This window comes from Megalobrama amblycephala, linkage group LG14 (genome assembly GCF_018812025.1).
Source record: "Megalobrama amblycephala isolate DHTTF-2021 linkage group LG14, ASM1881202v1, whole genome shotgun sequence".
Lineage (NCBI taxonomy): Eukaryota > Metazoa > Chordata > Actinopteri > Cypriniformes > Xenocyprididae > Megalobrama > Megalobrama amblycephala.
In genome coordinates, this window is record NC_063057.1 from 11,984,480 (window position 1) to 12,009,574 (window position 25,095).

Genomic DNA, 25,095 nt, shown 5'->3' on the forward strand with positions numbered 1-25,095 from the left:
TATTATATTACATTATATTATATTAAAAACATTTACAATATCTATAATCTTATTATATAACCATTTGGGATAGAGGGAAGTTATCATCATCTGCTTGCTCTTTTTATTTAGATGCTTATTCAAGCTGGGAAAATGTAACCTTATATAAGAGCACAATTAAGAGCCTATCAATTCCCCTGAGTGAAGGGCAGAATAATTATCATTAGGAAATAAAAATAATAAGTGTCATTTTTTTGTCACTTCAAAAGGAGAACTCAAATTGAATATGCAAGAACAATAAGATTCTTTCCCACTTTCAAATACACATTTCCGAACTGTTAATTAGCCAATAGTGTCTGTTTATTTGCTTTTTAAATTTGCATAACGCCAATCATACACCCCAGTTCCAATCAAGAGTGTACTGGGGTGATTCACAGAGCGGTGCTGATGTGCTCAATGCTGAGCAGCCGACCTTTTTATAACACAGATAGCATGCATTTAGGTCAGTGGCGGTATCTCTTCGCATTATCAGACATTTAGAGGCACGATAAGCCTAGCGACAAGGGACCGGGTATTAAAGAGGTCTGTCTCTGTTTGTGTATGAAACAGGCCTGAATGAGTCTTTAACGTAAATGAAAGTATTAAGGTCATCGCCACTATACTCTGTTCCTCCCCTGACGCTTGTAAGAATAGTCTGAGATAACAGCCAAACTGCTTGCCTGAGATCAAAGAGTGCGAGCTCAGGGTCTAATCTCTCTTTTCAACCCCCCTCGCTTTTTTATTCCCTTCATTTTAATTTTGTCAAGCTTCCAGGTTGACAGTCCAGCGGAGTGGATCAATGTTCCTGAAGAGAGGGATGAGGTTTAGTACTAGGATTATGCATACTGATCAGATTACACACATACAGGGATTTGCCTGTCCACTTGGATAAAAAATGCTCCGGACTATCATCAGGTCAAGATGAGAGATGCATTTTGGGATGCCACGCACGTGGTTCTCTGTGGGCAGAGCATGCATGGGCGTTGCAAAGCCTGTCTGTTATGTGGTTAATAATCTGCGCTCTGTTGTTTGAAGGCTCAGAGGAAATGCACAGGCTCAAAGAGAAATGCATTGGTGCAGGAGGAGATGGGAGTGTGATGTTGTGCAAATTTTATGGAGATGTCAGTGAGGCACTCTCCCGCTGTTTAAGACCCACCAGTGCCACATACGGCCGTCCTCTATGCGCTCGTATTTAAAGAATATGGCCCAAGAAGAGAAACAAATGGAGTAAACCACAGTCATTTCCAATATTAAAAATGAACTCTTAAATAAAAAATAAAACAAATTCAGAGGCTACTAAAACTTTAAATCCAGCTTGACTCTATCCCAAAATATTCTGTGCAAGCTCTAATTTATTCATCCCACATGAAAACCCCACAAGACAAATGCTCTCTGCTTAGGATGTACATTTGCATATAATATTTAATCAACAAGGCATCAGTTTAAAGACTCCATGAAATGACTTGACAAGTGAATTTTGATTCTTTGTTCACATCGAAAGGTGTCACTTTTAAAATAGCCAGTAAGATTTTTTTTAAATGTATAATCATTTATCTAATAAAATATGTTAAATATATTTTAAAATTAAATACACAAATATAAAGATAATTTATAAAAATATGTGTAATATTTAAATATAATTTATAGATATACTAGAGCTGCACAATATGATAAATTGAGAATCACGATTATTCGTTTAAAGGTGCCATCGAACGTTTTTTTACAAGATGTAATATTTATATTTAAGGTGTCCCCTGAATGTGTCTGTGAAGTTTCAGCTCAAAATACCCCATAGATTTTTTTTAATTAACTTTTTTAACTGCCTATTTTGAGGCATAATTAGAAAAGCGCCGATTCAGGCTGCGGCCCCTTTAAATCGCGCGCTCTCCGCCCCCTCCCGAGCTCTCGACTCTATCACTGCATAAACAAAGTTCACACAGCTAATATAACCCTCAAAATGGATCTTTACAAAGTGTTCGTCATGCAGCATGTCTAATCGCGTAAGTATAGTATTTATTTGGATGTTTACATTTGATTCTGAATGAGTTTGAGGCTATGCTCCGTGGCTAACGGCTAATGCTACACTGTTGGAGAGATTTATAAAGAATGAAGTTGTGTTTATGAATTATACAGACTGCAAGTGTTTAAAAATGAAAATAGCGACGGTTCTCTTGTCTCCGTCAATACAGTAAGAAACGATGGTAACTTTAACCACATTTAACAGTACATTAGCAACATGCTAATGAAACATTTAGAAAGACAATTTACAAATATCACTAAAAATATCATGTTATCATGGATCATGTCAGTTATTATTGCTCCATCTGCCATTTTTCGCTGTTGTCCATGCTTGCTTACCTAGTCTGATGATTCAGCTGTGCACAGATCCAGACATTAATACTGGCTGCCCTTGTGTAATGCCTCGATCATGGGCTGGCATATGCAAATATTGGGGGCGTACACCCCGACTGTTACGCCTGTTCTTCGGAGGTCTTTTAAACAAATGAGATTTATATAAGGAGGAGGAAACAATGGAGTTTGAGACTCACTGTATGTCATTTCCATGTACTGAACTCTTGTTATTCAACTATGCCAAGGTAAATTCAATTTTCAATTCGATGGCACCTTTAAAATAGATATGATTCTCCTAAGATTCTGAATAGACAATTAAACAAAATAACATGTACTTAAATGTTAATTGCTGCAGTCTATTTAAAAAATATTTAATTAATTTGAATTTTTTTTAAATGAATAATTCAATGACTCAGTGACTTTCATTACTGGATGAATAGGGATGGGAATCACAGGGTACCTCATGATACCATACCATACCGATAATATCACCATACGGCAATTCTGCGATAATCAATCCTATAATGATACATCACGATATCTGTCTAACATGAAAACAAAATGCCAGTGAAAAGGTTAATTTTACTTACACTGCTGTCCGCCATCCCGTTAAAAAACTCTTTCTTAAGGCTTGTGCACACCGGGACGATTATTGTGCGCTTTTCGCCAACGTTTAACGCCTCGTGACTAAGCAAAGGACGCCAAACACCTTGGGTTTGTTTTTTTGGTTTGACATGCTGTGTTAAAAACTGGTAGACCAATGAGATTGGCGCTTTTGTTCACGTGCCAGGAGCTGCTGAAGTTACAGTAAAACACGACTTGGTGGCGCTTACCTTAGACGATGAAGAGAAAGTAAGTAGATGAAGAAGACCCCCGCAAACTATGGGTGATCTGCCAGCTCTTGGCCACACCAATAGATGTGTATTATATGCCTGTATTTTATGTCTGTATTTTTATTTTGTTTTGTTTTTACATTCAAGAAATATAGTTGAGAATATCTATTTCATAAATATGTTTATTTGCACTACCGTTCACTTGCACTACTGTCATTGTGACTTATTTGCACTACCATTTCTGACTACCATCTCCTTATGTCATGTATATGCCATATATGTATTTTAATCTTCTTTAATTTCATTCAGTCTAATTCATAAATATGTTTATTTGCACTACCGTTTACTTGCACTAAGCACAAGCACCATTTACTGTCAGGGAGTGAATTTGCACATTCATTAGGCACATCGCCAGTGAAAATCGCTTGGATATAAACACAAAAACATGTCAAAAAACGTCTCGAAAAACGATACGCGCGCACGATAATTGTCCCTGTGTGCACGAGGCTTTATGTTATTTAACTTATGTTTACTTTTCCTTCATTCATGTGTTGAGCACCACATCGAGGAGCCATAAAGTAGTGACGCTAGGAGCAGGGAAATCTATTTAGAGTGCCTTATTTTATTAATTAAAGTATCGATATTTCACACCAGCGTATCGATTCTCGTATCGCACGGAGAAGGACAATGATATATTGCCTTATCGATATTTTGTCCTACCCCAACACTTGAATGAATGATTCAATGACAAATACATTTTTAACAGTCATGTCGCCACCTACTGGTGTAATGATGTAATTGACGTAAAAGGCGTTTTACTCTACTTTGATCGCTACCATACACATCAGTGTTTATATCCGAACTATAAACTTTTAACACAGAAATAATGATACTGTGTAGTTGAAAGACATATGCATGATAACTGCTCTCTCTGGGTCAGTGGAAGCACCAACACAGATTTGAATGTTCCTCTGTGATCGTAGGCTACTTGTCAAAGGTTTAATAGACATAGCCGAATCGTTGCCATTTAGTAATAAGGTCACTTGGGTGTTTGAATCGAGATGGCGATCTTGCAGCTCTAATAAACAAACACACACACACAAACACACACACATACTGTATTTAAAATATATGCTCATGGACAAATCAATATTCTCAATGTCCATGATGACTACCTCAATCTCAATTATAGGGACCACACGTGTGTGAAACATTCAGGAATCAAGTCTCTTGTTCATCTCCCAGGATGGCGCAATCAATTTTCTTTGGGTGAACATGGCGGAAATGGCAATCAAACCAGTAGGATGCTTTATGCTTTCTCATTACAGCTCTGAAGGTGACAGCTGACTTGAATGGGAAACCTCTCCATAAGGGCTGCTGCCCCCGCGTTTACATTTGCGTGTAACGCACATAATTGTCGGGTGTTGATGTGCATGGATGCATGCAAGATGCAACATGACATGGTGCAGAGATCTGTTATTAAACAAAACTGTGAAGCTGCGAACATGACAGGATGGGGGTCCTGGCAAATCTGTCATTAGATGCTGAGAGCGTTTATGGCAACTGCAGTTGGACAGATGGAAAATTCACTTCGAATCAGTCCCTCTGACTACTTGGCTCATCATAGAGTCTATTGTTTTTCCACTAAGATGCCCTTTTGACCTGCTGACTTGGAGGTCTTGGAAGGTCTTCTCTTAATGGCTCTCCCGAATAAGACATCTTTTTCTTTATAAATCTGAAGAATTGAGAACACAGTTTTATAAAACCATTATTGCTAAAAGAAGGAAATGTCAGTCCACCAAAAGAGACTATAGCTTAGCTCTCATCATCATAAATGCTGTATATCTTGAGGTAGGGATTAACCAGACCATGAAAAATTGAACTACCGTGTTTTAGACAAGAAAGCTAGAGGCAGGCCGGGAACATTTTCCCCCACAAAGAGCAAAAGCAGTGAACTATTATAAATGAGCAGTAAAAGCCCTTCAGCCTGTAAAGAGCAGCGGGAACAATGGCGGGAGCTGTTCACCAGCACTGGTGCTGAAATGGCGAGGGCAACAGTTTTCCCTTATGCATAACATTAGCGGCCTCTAGCGGTGAAAGGGATTAACTGCACTATCAATCAAAGGGCTCAAATAGATTTAATGCTGCAGCGGTGTCACAATTCAATCCCTATTTACTGTAGCTTCAATAAATCAGGGCATTAAAAATGCAAAGTATTTACATATATAATTATCAATTTCATCCTGCATACAGTAAACGGTGTACATCCTTTTGCACATCATCCCACTCGACTGGACTGAAATCTGGGGCTATGTGGGCTATTAGAGTAAACAAACATGTTTGTGGGAGAAGCTTGAAACGATGTGTACTTAGTGCCAGGGCACAACATTCTGCTGGAAGAATCTATTTAAAAACGAGTAGAGTACATGATGACTCATTTATACCGAAGGCTGTAATGTGGGCTATAATACTTCAATCCTTTTGAGAAATAAGACCCTGTCAATTGATATTAAGATTAATTAGAGCAGTTGATACTTTAACAATCACTAATAATGCGGTTTTGGTGATCAATGTAGACTCATCTTCTCAGGAACTGAATCTGACATGGTCTTCAATTGTCATTTGTGTTTGAATTAAATACTTGGTTACTGAAATTGTGGCCTTTCTGTCATTTTAATTCATCTTTCATATATTATGAAGCATGGTTTTCCCAATCAAATCATAAAAAATATTATTTGGAGAAAATTATTCTACCCACTTGCAGTTAAAAACAGTATTTGCAGAGCCTCATAAAAGAAAAATATCTTGAATATCTTTATTTCATAACTTTGACTGCCTAAAATACATACAGTAAACTCTTTGTCTTCTCTCTCACGCTTCCAAATTTTTCATGGAACTTCAGTTTGAAAACCCCTGAAATAATAAACTGATTTTGAATACCATTTTAGATGCCAGCAATACTATTATTCATTTAGACCCTATCTGTTTTAATGTTTGGTTGATTAACATCTAATTAAGTTCTATATTAAGTGGCAATATAGCCGGCACAATAAAGCAGGCACATAGACATCTCTCTCTCGTCTCTCTTGTGTTTTCACTATTGTAGTTTCAGAGAAAGCTCTATATTGATTCAGTCTAACGGAAGTAAATTGGAGCCCTGGCCATTACGTGCAGAGTTTGCATCACATTGTTATGTAAATTAGACGCTTTTAATGCTGTCTACAGCGTACCATTATAATATAAAAATACATATTTTTGTTTACATGGATATACTTCTTGCATTGTCTTAGTAGGTGGCAAGCCAAATGCTTCAAAAGGGTGATGCAACTGTATGACCCAACTGAACTGCGTGGCGACCCCAATTATCTGTGCAACCTGATGGATAGTGCAGAAAGAATCTTTACTTGTGTGGCCAAACAGAAGTGTAGTGATGATACAGCCCGGCCTGCTTTTGGCTCTCAAAACAACACCTAGAGTGAATGTTACTAAAAGCAATGTTATGAAATAGCACAGGCAAAGTGATAAACGAGAAAAAGAGTGTCATCTTGCCAATAAATATACAGTATCACTACTGGATGCCATGAACTGTGGCACTTAAAATTATACACACGGCAAGACTCCCATAATATCCTCTCATTAACATCGCATTTATGTCTTTAACAACAGATGGAAGAACTTGGGACATTTTACAAACACCACCATGCCATTTGCTCAGCTCAACAGCTCAGCAGTTATCAAACTACCCCAAATGTCTATAAAAAGACACTCAGTTTGCATACCACTACTGTAAGACTTGCAATGCTGGGACCCGGTATGTCCCGGCGGAAATGACTGGACAATTTAAGGGTGTGTGTGCCAAGTCCACTTTATCCCTAAGGGAAATTGACTTAGCCTTCAGCAATAATCTTCCATCAGGACCATTTGCTACTCAGGACAGGCAGTGTTGGGGAAAGTTACTTTTGAAAGTAATGCGCAGGGGCGCACATAACTTTTTTAGTCTGGTTCTCAAGGGAGATGTTGCTTGGTACTCACACTTTGCTCTCATCACTATTTTCTTTTCTCTCGAACATGGTAGATGATGATAATGATGTTGTTTAATTTTATTTTATTAACATTAAAGGTCCCGTTCTTTGTGATCCCATGTTTCAAACTTTAGTTAGTGTGTAATGTTGTTGTTAGAGTATAAATAAAATCTGTAAAATTTTAAAGCTCAAAGTTCAATGCCAAGCGAGATATTTTATTTAACAGAAGTCGCCTACATCGAACGGCCAGTTTGGACTACATCCCTCTACTTCCTTCTTTAATGACATCACTAAAACAGTTTTTTGACTAACCTCCGCCCACAGGAATACACAAGAGTTGCGTTTGTAGAGTGTGTTTGTCGCCATGTCGTCGAAACGCTGTTATTTTCATCCCGCAGTCCAATCACCGGGTCTGATTCCGGCTCAAATTGATAGGGTAAAATTAAAGACATGTTTACAATAACACTGAGCGCGTGCATCTCCACGTTATGGTAAGAGGCGTGACCTTTCCGGGAAAGGTTCGCTAAGCTGCTGTCGAATCACAACACAGGAACCGCTGGCACAATCAGAACTCGTTACGTATTTCTGAAGGAGGGATTTCATAGAACAAGGAAGTCATCAGCCCGTTTTTATGACAGTGGAAACAGCGGTATACAGATAAGTAAATTATGTGAAAAATACTGTGTTTTTTTACACGCGAAACATGAACACGTTATATTGCACACTATAAACACAATCAAAGCTTCAAAAAAAACACGAAAAACGGGACCTTTAATGACAGACAACAGCAAGAATATTAGGCTGCTGTCACTTTAAGACTGAATGCACTAACACACATCCGGTTCCTTTCTCAACCGTTCACTTATGACATAACCGAGAGTATACTTGCCAAGATGGGTATTTTGACATAGTTTTGTGTGTATGTGCCCATTCAAGCGAAAGTAAACGTGAAAGAGGAATCAATTCGGTGTTCGAGCGCTGTCTGAAACGCGGCTCTCTCTCTTTCTCTGCATGCGCGCGCACAGATAACAGCTTGTGAGTCCCGATTTTCGCCTCTTCTTCCGCTTTTAAAATCGTTTCAACGTGTTAATTGCCAAGACAAAACACGTCCAAATAATAAACTTTCACTCTATGATGGTTAAAGTTAGCAGTTAATCCATGAATCACATGGATTATCCATCCACGGATTAACTGCAATCTGTTGCACCCCTAATAATTAAAGAACACACTTATCATCATGATTGCTATCTTACCAGAAATGGAGAAAAATCCTACTCCAGTAAGTAAACGTGTCCCTGTGAGCCGGTCCCCAAAAATGTTGGTATTCAAAAGCACTTCCCTCCATGTTTTCTGGTGCGCATCATTTATTTTTACCATGTATGCGCACCAGTTATGTGCAACCATGGTAATGCGTTACAATATTGTGTTACTCGCTAAAGTAACTGAGTTACTATTTATGGCACGTAATGCCTGTGTTACCAAAGACTTTATATATAGAAAGACGGTGCACTCGTAATATTATGCATGGGAGAAAGTGCAACACGCAATGTGGCAATCACTGATTGGTAAAGTCATCGTGTCACTGCAGCTGCAGTTAGAAGCTCCAGTTCCTATGGAAACAGTCAGACGTGCACTTCGGACTGCGCATGCACATTAGCTTGATCCAGCCTGAAAAACACAGGTTTTTGTCATGATTCGAGTGTTTAGAAACAAAATTTATGAGACAGTTGTTGTCAGATTTCATTGGTGATTTCAAATAGGAAATTTAATCAAAAGCTTGGCAAACAGCTTTGGAGAATTTGATGTTTCCACATTCAAAAAGATAGGAGCTGCACTTGCATGCCTGAGAGGCGTTTCAAAGATGGCTGCCGAGTGAAATGACTTGTCTTAAATGGACTTTGGTGATATGTTACTTTTGCGTTACTTTTTCTCACCTGGGTTGGGCTTGCTTGTTTCTTTTTTAATAACAAAAAACAAACAAAAAATAAATTCTATTTTTGGCAAATTTATAGTGAAATCACAGAAAAAGTTAAATGAAAAAGCTTCAGGCTGAAAGAAGTGTTAAAGGATTAGTCCACTTTTAAATAAACTTTTCATGATAATTTACTCACCCCCATGTCATCCCAGATGTCCATGTCTTTCTTTCTTCAGTCGAAAAGAAATTAAAGTTTTTGATGAAAACATTCCAGGATTTTTTTCCATATAATAGACTTCAATGGGCACCAAACAGTTGAAGGTCAAAATTAGTTTCACTGCAGCTTCAAATTGTTCTACACAATCCCAGACGAGAAATAATGGTCTTATCAAGAGAAACAATTACTCATTTTCTAAAAAAAATAAAAAAAATAAAATAAAAAATAAAATTTTTTTTTTATACATTTTAACCAGAAATGCAAAATTCATCTTGAACTAGCTATCTTCTTCTTCTCCTCCTCAGGTCAAAGTTTGAACTAATTTTTATATGCAATATGCTAGTTCAATAGTATATAACAATTAGTTCAAACTTTGACCTGTGGAGGGCAGTAGTACACTTAACAGTGTCTACACTGCTGGAATTCTAATAGAGAAGAAGAAGAGAGCTTGTTCAAGATGAGCATTTATGGTTAAAACTATATAATTTTCAATTTTTTTCAGAAAATGAGCGATGGTTTCACTAGATAAGACCCTTATTTCTCACCTGGTATCGAGTAGAACAATTTGAAGCTGTAGCGAAACTAATTTTGACCTTCAACTGTTTGGTGCCCATTGAAGTCTACTATATGGAAAAAAATCCTGGAATGTTTTCATCAAAAACTTTAATTTCTTTTCGACTGAAGAAAGAAAGACATGGACATCTTGGATGACGTGGGAGTTAGTAAATTATCAGGAAAATTTTATTTAAAGGTGGACTAATCCTTTAACTAAGTATATGTATTATTTAACATTTTATTAATGCAGGTTTGTGTAATATTCTGAGTTGTTTTTTCACTGTCTTTGTGTAAGAGAGATAAGTAAATGCATGCTCACATTTAGTCTAGAACTACAATAACCATAATGTTTTCACAACACACACAACACCTCGGCACTCACTCCCGATTTCTCTCAACGTGAGGACAGGAGTGCTGTCAGTCAATAAATGGGACAACAAGGAAACTTGCGTTACTTATTTGAAAAAGTAACTCAGATATTTTGTTGTATATTTAAAAGTAATGCAATACTTTACTAGTTACTTGAAAAATGTAATCTGATTAACATGTTACTTGTAATGTGTTACCCCCAACACTGCAAGACAAGTGCCAAGAAGAGACAAACAGGCCACTCGCTGTCTCTCATCAGATGGACGGTCCAGTGAAGATAAGGTTTACAGCATAAGTGGCCTGCATCTGACTGAAAATATTATTTTGAAAGACCAAAAGCCCACAGATGCCCCTGTCAGACAGGCTTGTCTTCCAGTCAAGGTGCAGTAATAGTCACGCATCACCATCTCACAGAACTGACTTAAATGGCCTTTTCCAGATGAAAGAGTGGCAAGGGAAAATAGACTGATAGGGATTTAAAAGACAAGAGCGCTGAGTGTCGCTACACAAGAGAGCCAAATGAAAGTCTTCTGCCGGTTCGGAATGCCGCTTGCAATCAGTTCCATTGTTTCAGGCAGATTTCAAGCCTGATGAAACACTGATGACGGTGATTTCTCAAACAAACACGGCCCTGTTTCCGACAGGAAGCTGGCAGAAAGAGTTAACAAAAGAACTTCCACCGTCCCCTCCTCCCTTTGAAGGCCACATCAAACATCAAATGCATGCTGTTTGCTCAAGAAGTCTCTCTCTCTCGCTCTGAAAAAAGATAAGCATCTGCAGATGTATCATGATCATTCTTTGATCCAAGTGGATTTTGAATGCAACATTGTATCTTTGAAAAGTTCCATGATTATTAGGTAAAAAAAAAAAAAAAAAGCTGTGGAAGAAATCACACATTCTCTTGGTCAGTTCAGTCGAGTCGCAGGTTATCTGATTCACACTAAAAATTCTGTAATCTATCCACCCATATGTCGCTCAAAATCAATGTGACTATTATGACTATAAGTAATATGTCAAGCTGCTCTTTTCTATATTAATAAAGCAAAAATGGAATTAATAGACATGTTTAAACACTATTTATCTGACAATACTATTCTCTGAAGAACTGCTTTATAGATTAAACAAACTAATAATTGATGATCTTAACAACAGAACTGAGTCAACACTGAACTGACTTCAGCTGAACAATGAATGATACTATGTTAATTTTTTCCTTTTATCACTGTAAAGCTGCTTAGCAACAATCTGTATATATATATATATATATAAAGCTGATGACTTAAAACAAGTAATTTTGATAAAATAAAAATAAAATAAAATCGATATGACTATTATTAATAAGTATTTTCAATGTCAAACTGTAACACTTGACATGTTTAAAACAAGTAATTCTGATAAAATAAAAATAAAAAACATAAAATGTAAATATATAATATACATAATAATTATACAAAGTTGTTTAATTAAATTTATTAATAATGTACTTATTTATTTACTTATTAATTAAAAATGTAGTAAATATATTCTGGCAAAACCAGCACTGGTTAATAAATAAAATAAAATAAAATAAAATAAAAATTAATTTATTTTTAATTTATTAAAAATAAAAAGCCCTGCACACTTCACTCAAAAGTTATAATTTAATCAATAGCATTAATTTCATCTGGTGAAGCACATGTAAAAAAAAAAAAAAAGGAAGAAAAAAAAAAAAACAGAATTATGCTGTATTTTAAGGGTTCATGATTTACACAAGATTCACTAATGCTATTTAGATTACATAGATTTTTAATATTTTGAATTTTTGTTGATTAACCTAATCTCTGTATTAACTCCGTATTCATTTTTATAATTTCCATTAACTCAAAATTAAGGCAAATGGTTACTTTTTTTTAAGTTAAACCAACAATCATTTGGTAACGTGGGCGGTTCAGAAAGTACTTTGTCACAGAAAGTGATGCTTCTGAATGACAAACATATTTATGCACAGTGGTATTTACATGATACCTCTAGGTTCGATTACAATGTTATTTGTCCAAAACCTTTTTTCTTCTTTACTTCAAAACCTTTTATACCTACACTGTATAAAAAAAAATATTTTCATGATTTGTTATCACAACCTTTTTTATTTTGTCAAATCAACTTAATTAATGTGATTCAACATAACATTTTGAGTTTCTGTTGATTAATTAAACCAATCGCCTTCATTGTATTAACTCAAATTTTTCATTTCAATGAACTCAAAATTAAAGCAACCAAGTAACTTACTTTAAGTTAAACCAACAATTCTTTTTTACAGTGTACTTTACTTCAACATTAATGATCTTGAAAACCCCACTGCGCCTAACACTTTCAAAAAATACCACTCCAGAATTACTCTGTGATCTACATCAAATTACAGGCACCAATTTTCCAGCTCCTGTTCTCACCTTGATTGACACCTTCCTCTCCTGCACCTGCTGGTTCCTCCTCAGTGTGACAGGGTCTCCAGGAGAGCGGGACCCCGGCCCAGCTGTGCAGCAGCCGTCGCATTCTGCCTCCGATACTAGCCGTGAGCTCTGGCTCTGACCTGAGAGAACAATCCGTCAACCTCTGCGCCTCTCTAATCGACCCTCTCCTCTCCTAAAACAAGGGCTAATTGATAGATCAAAAACCATTATGCGCACACAAAATCTCTCTTGCCTCCACAAGAGGGCGGCAACGCGCACGGCAAACGTAAGTGGAGGGGATTTTCAAAGCGCGTGAAGGTGGTTGCCATGGAAATAGTGCGGTCGGTCTCAAAAGGGCGGATCTGAGAACAGCAGCAGCGCGTGGCTTACAGGAGTTGACAGGAAGTGGGCCGAGAGCCGCCGGCAAAATATATGGGAGCAAAAGTCCCTCTTTCCAAGTATTTGTGTGTTTTTGTACATGTGTGTGTGTGTGTGCTGAAGTGAATAATATGGAGAAGCTTTGAACAAGCAAGACAACCGCATGCAAAGCACAGGGTAACAATATGCCTATGCAAAGCGGCTCATGAATACTATGAATATGAATGATTTCTCTGCAGGGTGTCTTTGTATGTCTGCACCATATGGATTTAAAGGGATGATGGTGGATAGGATGAGCACACAGTATAATGACTTGCTCATCTGACTCAGCACTGTGTGTGTGTGTGTGTGTGTGTGTGTGTGTGTGTGTTTCATTGAATCTTTTCCCATCACAGTCGACCGCTGCTAATGTAAACACCTCATTTAAAGGTCAGTTGACCCAGAATGCTTCCTGTATATAACACCAGAACACAATGAACCACTGCAGTGAAGGGACACCGTCAAACAGAGAGAAGGGGTGGTGGAGTCAGAGTGAGGGTCAGGCACAATTAAACAGGCCAATGTCGACTTTGATCAATCGAGCTTTTAATGATGTCGAGTTGGTGTGTGGCAAATGGATGTGCCACTGACATTTTGATGAGATCAGATGAGATGGATGTAGAGCTGACGACGGCCAGCAGAGGGAGCCACTTCACTTGGTTAGTTCTAGCATGAAACGAGACTACTGTCAAATTCTGAAGTGTCACCTCAGATTTCACTACTCTCAAAGTGTATGATTGCAGGGAAAATATAGATTTGTAGTGAACATTGATGGAGCAACAGATTTTGTGTGAAAATAAATCATAAAAGTGGTTAATTTTGTATAAAATCTTATAAATGTATGAGGTGTGTGGGGGGGGGGGGGGGGGGGTAAAAGGCACACAGTATTCATACAAATACTTTAGCTAAAATAATATGTTTTTAATAATGTCTAGGTTAATACTTGTTCAGAAGAATCATTTTAGCAAAGTTTGTAATATTTTCTGTTTATTTTGATAAAATAATTAATTTGTGTTCAATAAATATACTGTAATTAAAATAGGCATATGTTGATATAAAAATATATTTTTTTAAAATACAGAAACAAAATTACTTTAAAAAGAAAAGATTCTGAAAACATTGAAGGAGATCCTATAATATTTAATATAGATTTACAGTAGTAACAATAAATGATATTTTATTATGAAATGATAATATAATATTTTTTTAAATATGATTGTTTCATTAAATATGGGTATTTTCTCTAAGATGGATACCCAATTTCATATATGATATTTGCTATGTGAATCTAACCATGTCATGTCAACAAATGGAAAAGTCAGTCAGCTATTCAATATCATGTTAATTATTGTGCCTTTTGCCCCAACAGCAGGGGCGCCTTTTACCCCAAATACCATACTTTTACATATTCTTCCGTTATTGAAAAACTGTTGCTTGAATTACCTTGAACAAAACTGAAAATCATTAAGACGACTTTTGTCTGAAAATACAAACATTAATTTAATAGATTCTCATTTGCTACTTCGATCAACAACATTGTAAAAAACAGCAAATATTACATAAAATTATCTCAGAATCAACTTTGCATTGCTGCCCACGATCGCATCAAGGATCAGACAAATTTGCACAGGCATTTTAGAAAGCGGATATTTAGGAAAGTGCTGTGGCAAGTGTTTTGCCCCGTTGTACCCTATATATACTTTTGAACTTTGTACTTTTGGTTAGAGGTCAGTAAGATTAAGAAATTAATACTTTTATTTGAGTATTAAGTATTGAGTATTGAGTATTTAAGAATTAAATTTATAAAAAAGTTACAGTAAAGTACGGAAGAGGATTAGGGCCAAGCAATAATAAAAAAATAAATCCATCTCGAGATTAAAATTGTTAAATTTCGAGAAAAAACTCGTTAAATTTCGAGAAAAAAGTCGAGATAAAATGTTGAGAATAAAGTCATTAAATTACGAGAAAAAAGTCGTTAAATTACGAGAAAAAAGTCAAGATAAAATGTTGAGAATAAAGTCATTAAATTACGAGAAAAAAGTCGTTAAATTACGAGCACAAATTCGTTAAATTTCGAGAAAAAAGTCAAGATAAAATGTTGAGAATAAAGTCATTAAATTAACGAATTTATTCTCGTAATTTAACGAATTTATTCTCGTAATTTAATGACTTTATTCTCAACATTTTATCTCGACTTTTTTCTTAAAATTTAACGAGTTTGTTCTCGTAATTTAACGAGTTTATTCTCAACATTTTATTTCGACTTTTTTCTCGAAATTTAACAACTTTAATCTCGAGATGGTTTTATTTTTTTATTATTGCTTGGCCCTAATCCTCTTCTGTAGTAAAGACATTTATAATGTTACAAAATAACTTTTTTCAAATATATACTATTCATTTTAACACCAAAAATCTAGACCTAACCCTAAACCTAGCCCGATATCATTAATATTCAATATAATCACCCAGTCCAAGTGGGACTGCTATGGAAACACTGCTGGCATCAGAGACAAGCATGGCCATAATGAAGCAATGACAGACCGGGCCCATCAATCTTCGTCAATGTTATTACAGAACACTCAGCTCGGCTATCAGCATATCTGCATTTAATCAGGATCAAGGCCACGCAGAGGACAGATGACTGTGTGTGTGTGTGTGTGTGAGAGAGAGAGAGGCTGGGAGTTCAATAGACCCATGTAGCCCTAAAGATCTGTGCCGATAAGAGCACTGACAACATTTGACCTCTGCCGCGACACATCGCACAGATGCTCTACTGCTGTTTTATCCTGCACACACCTGCTATCCAGCTCCAGGGGTCATACGCTAGACCCTTTTAAGCACTGTGATAACTTGAACAAAGGTGTTCTGTGACACTGGTGCAAACAGAGAGTTTCATGATGCATTTGTCTGATGTTTAAGTCACACTAGACCCTATTTACTTTCTAAGTACACATTCCTGATCTTATCATGCAAAATTCAGCAGTGCATACTTCTGCAAAGTAAAACAAAAAAGACATTTCCTTTCAGCTGATGTCACCTATGCCGAGAGGGTGGAGGAAATAATCTTAACCAATAGCCAAATAGCCATTTAGACAGTGTTTTATGTAACAGGGTTGATATTTAGTCAAGACAATGAAAACTTATAAACTTGAGTTCTGAACCCAAAACTGAAGAAATAAGTTCAAGTAACTTAATAGTGCTGTGTGTTTTACAGTACACTAAAACTTAAAAAATAAAAGCTAATTCAAAATATTAATAAAAACTATAACAGAATATAAATAATACAAAATATCACTATTATTCAGCAATTTAACGCTGGTTACCATAGAGGTTAACATTAAAGTTTACTGTATGTCAATAGCAGGGTCAGAAATAAATATTGTAATTATTTTATTTTTAGCTTTTTATTTTATTTGAAAGGCCTATAATCTACAAATGGGCGTCCAGTTAAATATTTTGGCATACGGTTAGAGGAAAAAAAGCCCTCTGGGAAATATTTATATAATTGTACTTAATATTAATATATTGTACTTAATAAAAAATAAGTACATTTCTGACATGGTCAATGAACAATATATTTGAAAAAGAAAGCATTACAATTATACAATTATTCGCAGGGCTTTACATTAACTTTTTTGCTCACCAGCCACTGTGGCTAGTGGTTTTCAAAAGTTACTAACCACTCAGCATTTTCACTGGCCACAATTTTGCTGTTATGTACAGGTGTTCGAGATCCTGAGTCATTATGGAATCCCAATCAAGTTGGTCAGCGCAATCAAGACCATATACAACAACTCCAAAAGCGCAGTCCTAGTCGAAGGAGAACTAACAGACGAATTCGACATAACAGCCAGAGTCCTACAAGGAGATATTCTTGCACCTTTTCTCTTCATCATCATCATCGATTACGTCCTGAAGAACGCAGAACTCAATCATGCGAGATCTCATGGCATCAACAAAGTCGAAAACGGCTTTGTCAATCAACCAAGACAATGTCGACGAGAACCAGCAACAGCAATTTTCGACCTTGATTTTATCGACGATCTCGCACTTCTGGAAGGTAACCTAGAAAGAGCTCAATCCCAACTCAATGAAACTGCCAAACAAGCAGAACAGGTCAGGCTCATGGTGAACATGAAGAAAACAGAAGCATTCACTAACCAAGATAAGAGTAAAAACTTGGAGCTAGGTAGCCAAAGGACTGAATGGGTCAACAACTTCAAGTACCTGGAATCAATGGTAAAGTCGAGCGAAACTGACATCAGCACAAGAAAGGGCAGCCTTCTGGAAAATGAAGGACATATTTCTCTCAAAGAACCTTCCCATCCATCTCAAAACAAACATTTTTCAAGCAGCATGCCTATCAATACTTATGTACAGTTGCGAAAGCTGGATTATAACAGAGAAGCTCAAACAAAGCCTCAACAGTTTTGCACCAACTGCTACAGAGTAATGCTTGGACAAAGTCTCAAACGCAGTGATATACCAAATGATCGGTATTGACCCGCTAGACCTCCAGATACAACGGAGGCAACTTAGATATGTCGGGCATAGTCTGCGCAAACCAGAGTTCGAGCTGATCAACAAGTACGTTCTCTACCAACCAATCAAAAGACACGGGTGAAGAAAGCATGGTAAAAACCAAAACTTCTCTACCCACAGTACATAGGCAAATTGATCAACAGTGAAATACCACCATCAGTTGACGAAATAAGAACAGCAGCAAGAAACAGAACAGAATGGAAAAAGATTGTTGACGCCTGCAAACCACAAATATTTGCAGCCGACTGATGATGATGATGATGAAGTACAGGTGGGCAAGGGGTAAGCAATATGAGCATAGGCTAATATGAGAAATTAATATGAGAAAAAGTTATTTTTGTTAGGCTATATAAAAGAACAAAGAATTAATCAAATTACAAAATCAATAGTAAATTAAAAAAAAAAAAAAAAATTCAGATACAGTAGATTTATTTAACATCTTTTGTTGTTTGATTAACAATAATGATTTAATTGGGCTGCTGAATGCATGGACGTACTATACTGACACATATCCAGTTATTACCCACCTGTTTACTTCCACTTAAGCCAAAACTGACTGTATTCACACAAGATACTCCACGTGTTTTGACATCTGTGTGTGCGTGTATTTGACTGTTCAGACGCAAGGAGAACTGATCGCGCGCACAAGAGAATGCTTCTGTTGTGTGTCATTCACTAACTGCAAGTTAATCGATAAAGAATTGTAATTGAATTGTAATTTTGTGATACGACGATCTTGGCATTTCATCTGGTTGTAGGCTGAAATTATATTCAACCCGCCAAAGTGGCTAGTGCGGGAGTGGCTGTCTTACCCGCCACAGCTGAAATCTACCCGTATTTGGCGGGTTGACGGGTGTTAATGTCAAGCCCTGATTATACGTAAAGGATATAATATGCTCGAGATTAACCTTCAGCCTCCACGTCCAGGTCAAAAAGCCTCCTCAAAAGTATAGGATTCAGGAGTGAAGCAATCAGCTGCAAACTCCCACTTTTCATGATTCAATCAATTCCCCATGGACCAAATCAAGTCCTATCCTAAATGATTTTCCTCACTTATCAGTTTTTCACTCATTCTATGGCAGTAAAATCGTTTGTGAACACCATATTACAGTAACTTGTGGAAAGGAAGCCAGGCAAGCAGTAAAATCAACACTGAAATGTGTTACCTTTGCATTTGACTGCATTTCATAAGATGATTTTGAACCAGTTCACAAAATGTAACACCCTAAAGTGACAGTCACTAAGCTCATGTGTTCTTTGGTCAGTCAGGCACTATTTCCATAGCCTTAGGGCTGTAGGTAATTGCTAGCTGGCCTCCAGCAACAGTGAAGTAAATCACATCTCCATTGGTTTGTCCCAACCGACTGACAAGAGTCTAAAAGAGCTGGATGACCTCTTTACAGCACAGCAGCTGTCTTAGTGTGAAAAATACAATAATTGCAAATAGTGCATTATGGGTGCAGTCCACTGGCATCCCTCTTACTGGTTGCTCCTTAAAGCCATAAAGCTTTGACGGGAAGCCAAGCAGAGAGTAAGACTGGCATTATGCAGCCCTGCTACCCCCATGGGATATGCTGATAAGCACTTCCTGTGCGAGGGGGAAGCGGTTATTTTCAGGGCTGCTATGCACGCCTCTTCTTTCCCAACCCCCAGATCTTATTAAGACCCAGCCAGCTCCACATCAAATGATTTCAGACTTCACAGTGCCTCCTGAAAGACGCTCCAGAAGGCATTTCGGAGATTTAGACATCCTTTGTCAAAATGGATTAAAAATAAGTAAATAAATATTTTAGAATAAATATCAAAATGGAAAGCTATGAAGGTGCAAATAAGATTCTCATATAAATTTATTCCAAACCAAAATTAAATAGGTCACATTTAAAAAGTTCAGATTTGCATACACCAAATTGGAGTGACGGGACTATTTCTAGCAGATGGAAGTACAAAACACTCCCTAAAAGCTTTGTCTTGCACACAACGGGACTCCTAGGGAAAGTTTCCCCTCAGAATGAAAATTGTCATAATTTAGTCACCCTCATGACATTCCACACCTCTATGGCATAAATTTTTTCTCTGGAACATTAAATATGGTATTTTAAAGAGTGTTTTAACAGTGAAAGGCAATGAGGTCCAAAACAACAATGGACCCTACTGACGTCCACTATATGGACAAAACCAGATACCTTTAAACTGCCTGTAAATATTGAGACTTTTGTGGTTGATGTCATCAGGTCATCAAGAAAAAGACATGGCTCTCATTGATTCACAAGTGTGACAGACAATGATAATGATATACTTTAAATATTAAAGAGACTTACCTAAATGGCGCAGAGGCAGCAATGGCAGCAAGAGAGGGAGAGAAAAAGAGAAAACATTGGATTACTACCAAAACATCATAATACAGTAACATTTATAGTTTCCCATCAGAAAGAAAAATCACAATTAGATCTCTTTAATATCTCAATCGGTTATCCTAGAACGATATGTGACTGAATGAAGTCTCCTTATCCCTCTCCACGAATGTGTCTCCTCTAGAGTTTCAGAAGAAATGTCTCAAAACTGCACTCACATTTGCTCAGTACCGGCAAAATTCTGATTTCAGTATATACTAAAATATTTCTAAAGACTAAATGATTCATCTTATTTCTTCCAAGGAAGAATACTGGAGTTGATACTTTAATGAAACATAACGTGAACTAGCATGCTGCAGACGCTGAATGACTTGCCTGAGGTAAATGTAATGCTATGCGAGATATTATTCTCAAGCTGTTTTATTGATGACTTCCTGTCGTTGAAACACTGGTTGAGAGATTACATGTAAACATTTCTGTGCATAGATCGTCTGTTCTTCTTCTTCTGCTCTTTTTCCTGTTGTGGCAGTTAGTAAACAGCGTTGCATTACCGCACACGCCCCCTTCTGGTCTGGAGTGTGACTCGTCTGTGACTGACTTTATTCGTCGCCTGACTGTATGCACCAAACCGTTTGGGATGAATACATGTACCATTACACCACTACAAAACATAATCAATAACCTTTTGGATAAGCTTTCAAATAAAAAGCAGTGTAATGGCACCAGTTATAAAGAAAAAAAACAAAAAAAAAACACTGTAGCTGCAGCTTTGTGTATTCAGAAAGTGTCTGTGTGACCTCTGATGTTCTTTCATATCATCATTCCACCTCAAATAATGGGGAACTTTCTGCTGGAATGACTCTAACATCTAATAGTTTTCCATCTCAACGCACAGGACACCCCTTAACCACCGTCTTTCACGCACCCAAAGGGTGTAAAAAAGTGACAATTTACATCTTTCAAAATGTTTTTCTACCCCAACGACTTCAGTACCCATGGCTGAAAATGCTAAAGGCAGGAGAGGAGAAAATGGCACATGATTTGACAATCAAATTTGCATCTTTCTAATCTGAATCTGTGAGTACCAACAAATCAAATACAGCATGCATGCAGTGAAGAAAATTATCTCTGGGTCAGTGGGGAAGCACTTCTTGAGCCGCCCATAATGCAGCCCATTTTAATGACTGCATAACTCATGAAAAAACATCTCAACAGCGTAATTGTGGCCTAATGTGACTTTGAATCGCAGCTTTAGCTTGTTTACTGTGTGTGCACTGCAGAGAGGTAAGAGAGTCTCGGCTAAAGATGACTCAATATCGAGACATGACAGCTGATGTCATCTCTCACCCGCTCTGGCGAGAATGACGCTAATGCTCCAATCTAAAATGCAATTTAATAGCAGCGCAACCTTATTTACATGACATGACAGTTAGTCCTCAAACTCCATATTGCAATCAGTTGGACGTTGTCACATCATAATCACATCTCAATCATGGACAGAAATCTCCCTGCTTTGACAGTCTCTAACAGTTCAAAATCAAATAAAATAATAAAATAAAATAAAATAAAATAAAATAAAATAAAATAAAATAAAATAAAATAAAAATAACTGATTTTATCCACAAGCAATTGATTGGATTATGAAAAGTGGTCTTTATGTAATAGATGGGTGGAGGATGGATTTATATAATAGATGGGTGGAGGATGAATCTTTTCAAAGATACAAAATAATCAGGTCAATTCTGATTTCATGTTGACATTAAACTGAATTGAATTTTCATTGTTAGATCAGTGCAGTGTGATGCATTATTTTTACATCTCTAAGTTAAAATATTCCTCGGTGCTGAGAACTCTAAAACCAAAAAGTATGTATAGTACAAAGCAAAGCTTTCAAAGAAACAACAGCAGGGAGTGTCATTCAGAAAGAGAGAGAAAGGTAACTAAACTAAAACCCTTTCAGTTTCATGGATTTCTGCTGTTAGTTAAAGTGCAAAGAGACTTAATGCAGGATAGTGCAGGACAGCCAGTAAATCCAGCGCTCCATTCTTAAATGAAAGCCAACAGGCCCTCAATTTCCTTTGAGCAGTACAGTTAGGCGAGGGTAAATGCCGCCTTTAAAAGCATGCTGGGCTGAGCAGTTTTACTTGGCGACAATGTTTAGTATTAGGTGTCTTATCCGGAGTTGTCACGCTGATGGTTGTTTATCACAGAGGGGGATTGTTCTGCCAGTAGAGATGGCTGTGACTTTGGACATTGAGGACTGAATTAATTTTCCCCCTCAGTAAACACTGGCTTGCTCTCCAGTCCGAGCGATTAATCCAGCATGGGTAACTTCTACTGTCCAGAGAAATCAAAAGTTATTGTTGGAAAAAAGCAGCACTTGCCCGACTTATCAGTTGACATGCCAGTTACATGGTTGCTGTCCGTCATTTTTTATATACAGTGTCACACAGACAGCGTGTTCTTGTTTGTTTTGTGGCGCTTAGATGGTTTAAAAGCATTTACGTAAATAAGAGTGTGGTCATATAATGTAGCGCTAGCCAAATTATGACGGAAAAAACAGATGCGTTAAATATTTTTAACGCGATTAAACAGAAAAAATTTAATTGCATGCGTTAACGCGCTAATTTTGACAGCACAAAAACTCCAAAATGGTGTACTTTGAGTAGGTTCTTCTTTTAAACAAGTAATCACATAGTGACCGTTAAAAAAATAATGTGTGGTATGAATTTAATCCGGACGTATTCGCCATGTGACCTACCAGTTTCAGCTGCATAATTTCACTGCCATTCACAAAACCTCTCCCGTGGCCTCATGGGATAGTAAAGTGTCCATTGCATGCACACTTCTGAAATCTCGCCGGAAGTAGTAGGTCAAATGGGAACTTTTGACCTTCCTATTTATGAATACTGTGAATTCAGACATTCAACTATTTTCACATACTAAGAACCCCTAGACAATCAATGCAAAGCCGCAATTCCCCCGGAGACACAAACACAACTTTAGGTGAAGCGGGTGACAACCGTGATACAAATCTACAAATGACTGCTTGTGTGCGACACATTAGTTTGCACTCGTGTGTGTGAGTGTGCCTGTACGAGGGAGGGATGAGGAGAACACAGACGAGCCCTCTGGCTTTGCGATGTGGCCGCGCATCTCAATGAAGAGCAGAGAGAAAAGCTCTCCAGTTCCTCTGCTAGCGTGTTAACCAGACTACAGTGAGGGAGAGAGGGAATGCGAACGTGCTAGCCGCTCGCTATTGAACCCGACCATCCTCGGGAGAGATGCTGGGGGGCTAGACGTTAATTAAATCTGATCCTCTGCTTGCACTTGAGCCACGGGAGCCACGACTGCAATCATGTGCATCTATATTACAGCACCGACAGCCAGTTCCAGAGGAAATGCATGATTGAACTCAAGACACGTCCTAGTGCAAATACTGTAGAGCATATGCTGATTTGGAACAATGGGGGATCTTGCACCCAGAATGAAATGTGTTGAACTCTTTAGTTAGTGAGGTGTGAAGGCTTATTTTGCTAAGGAACCAACTATTTGGACAGGAAGAGACCATCTGACTCACATGGAATGCTGCCAATCACAGATAAACGTGATTGGAATTTGTGCTAGACTAAAAGTACATATATTTCATGGACATAACGTGGAAAACTAAGCAAAACATGCAATATTTGCATATATTCTGGTGGACTGTAGTGTTGTCAAAAGTACCGACCACAATACCAAGTTGGTGCTGAAATTTTAAAAAATATGACGCTTTGAGGGCTGTTGAGTGGATTCGTAAACACCTCTGATTGGCCTTTGTGTTCACAAGCTCATCAGATATGTCTGTGATTGGCTAAAATGATCAACGCTTCAAAAACATGTTGTAAATAGACATCAGAGCAATTACACAGATACGCACAGGAGCGTTTGAAAGCCGCCGTGTATCAGCGGATCATCCTGCTTTCGAATTCAAACACTTCTGTGTGCTTTCAAATGCTCCCATGCCTTGATCATTGTAGCCAATCACAGACATTTCTGATGAGTGCGTGAACAAAGGCCAATCATAGGTGTTTACAAATACACTCAACAGCGCTCAAATTTTTAAAACTTCAGTACCGACTTGGTATCGTGGTCAGTACTTCTGAAAAAAAAAAAAAAAAATCAGTAATGTAAAATCAGCCAATCAGATCAAAGATTACCAGATTGAGAAAGTCCAAAAGGTAAGGGAATAATAGACAACAGTGCCGATGATATTTCTCTCATTTCTATTTGAGAGCACAACAGCCAGCCACTTTATGGTGACAAATATACATACAGTATTGCCAATATGCTCACATCTGTATATCTACACACATCCTTTAGGCTTTTTATATGAAAATATAGCACAAAGGTGAAATGCAATGCATGCTGGGAACAGCACATCACCTCCTCTTCTCAACAGAATCAAAGGGCCAGTGGGGTCTCTCTATTCCCAGTGGCAACCTCTTCCATAATAAATGACCACTGAATGATCTCGCCATACGCTTGATTTCTGCACAAAATTCTTTTCAATTTTCTGTCAAAATGTAACACTGAAAAGCAAGTAATACTGTGATGGCCAACACATAAGCAAAATAAAATATTAAGAGTTTAGATCTGTGTTTAGAAACACAGTATATCCAACAAATGGGGAAAAAATATTACTTAGCCTGATCAAACTCAATGGACAGTTCACTCAATATTGCATCAAATTAATTGTCTCAAATATGCTTCTCTACAATCACAATGTGCATCATGATAAAACTTGTGGTCAGAAACTTGAACCAGTTTCTGGAACATTTCTATATTCCACACAAAACCATGAATAGCATAATTTGCAAACCTAAAAAACCCATAGAAAGCATGGTCTGACATATATATTACGTCATGTAGAACTTAAGGCTGTGCTAAAACAAGCCTTTGACCTACATGTAGACACTTTCTGTGGGTCAGTGGTGTAAACCTGGGTCAGGAGAGACCACACAGCATGGCAGAGACAGTGTGTGACGCATGTTGCCGTTTTGGACTTGAGAGCAAGCTTAGGTCAATGCCCTGGAGAC

General features: G+C 37.4%; 1 protein-coding gene across 9 annotated transcripts in view; it reads right to left on the reverse strand.

The window, feature by feature from the left end:
* Positions 1–25,095, reverse strand: part of grip1 (glutamate receptor interacting protein 1) — a 307,700-nt gene that overhangs the window by 128,829 nt on the left and 153,776 nt on the right. Inside the window, exon 1 of one of the 9 annotated variants that reach the window (XM_048155153.1) lies at positions 12,708–13,051. The exons of the other annotated variants lie outside the window; for them this stretch is intronic. Coding sequence (XP_048011110.1) covers positions 12,708–12,810 — 103 coding nt within the window. The 5' untranslated portion in view covers positions 12,811–13,051. Of the gene's footprint in view, positions 1–12,707; positions 13,052–25,095 lie in introns of those variants that run through there. 9 annotated transcript variants of the gene reach the window in all.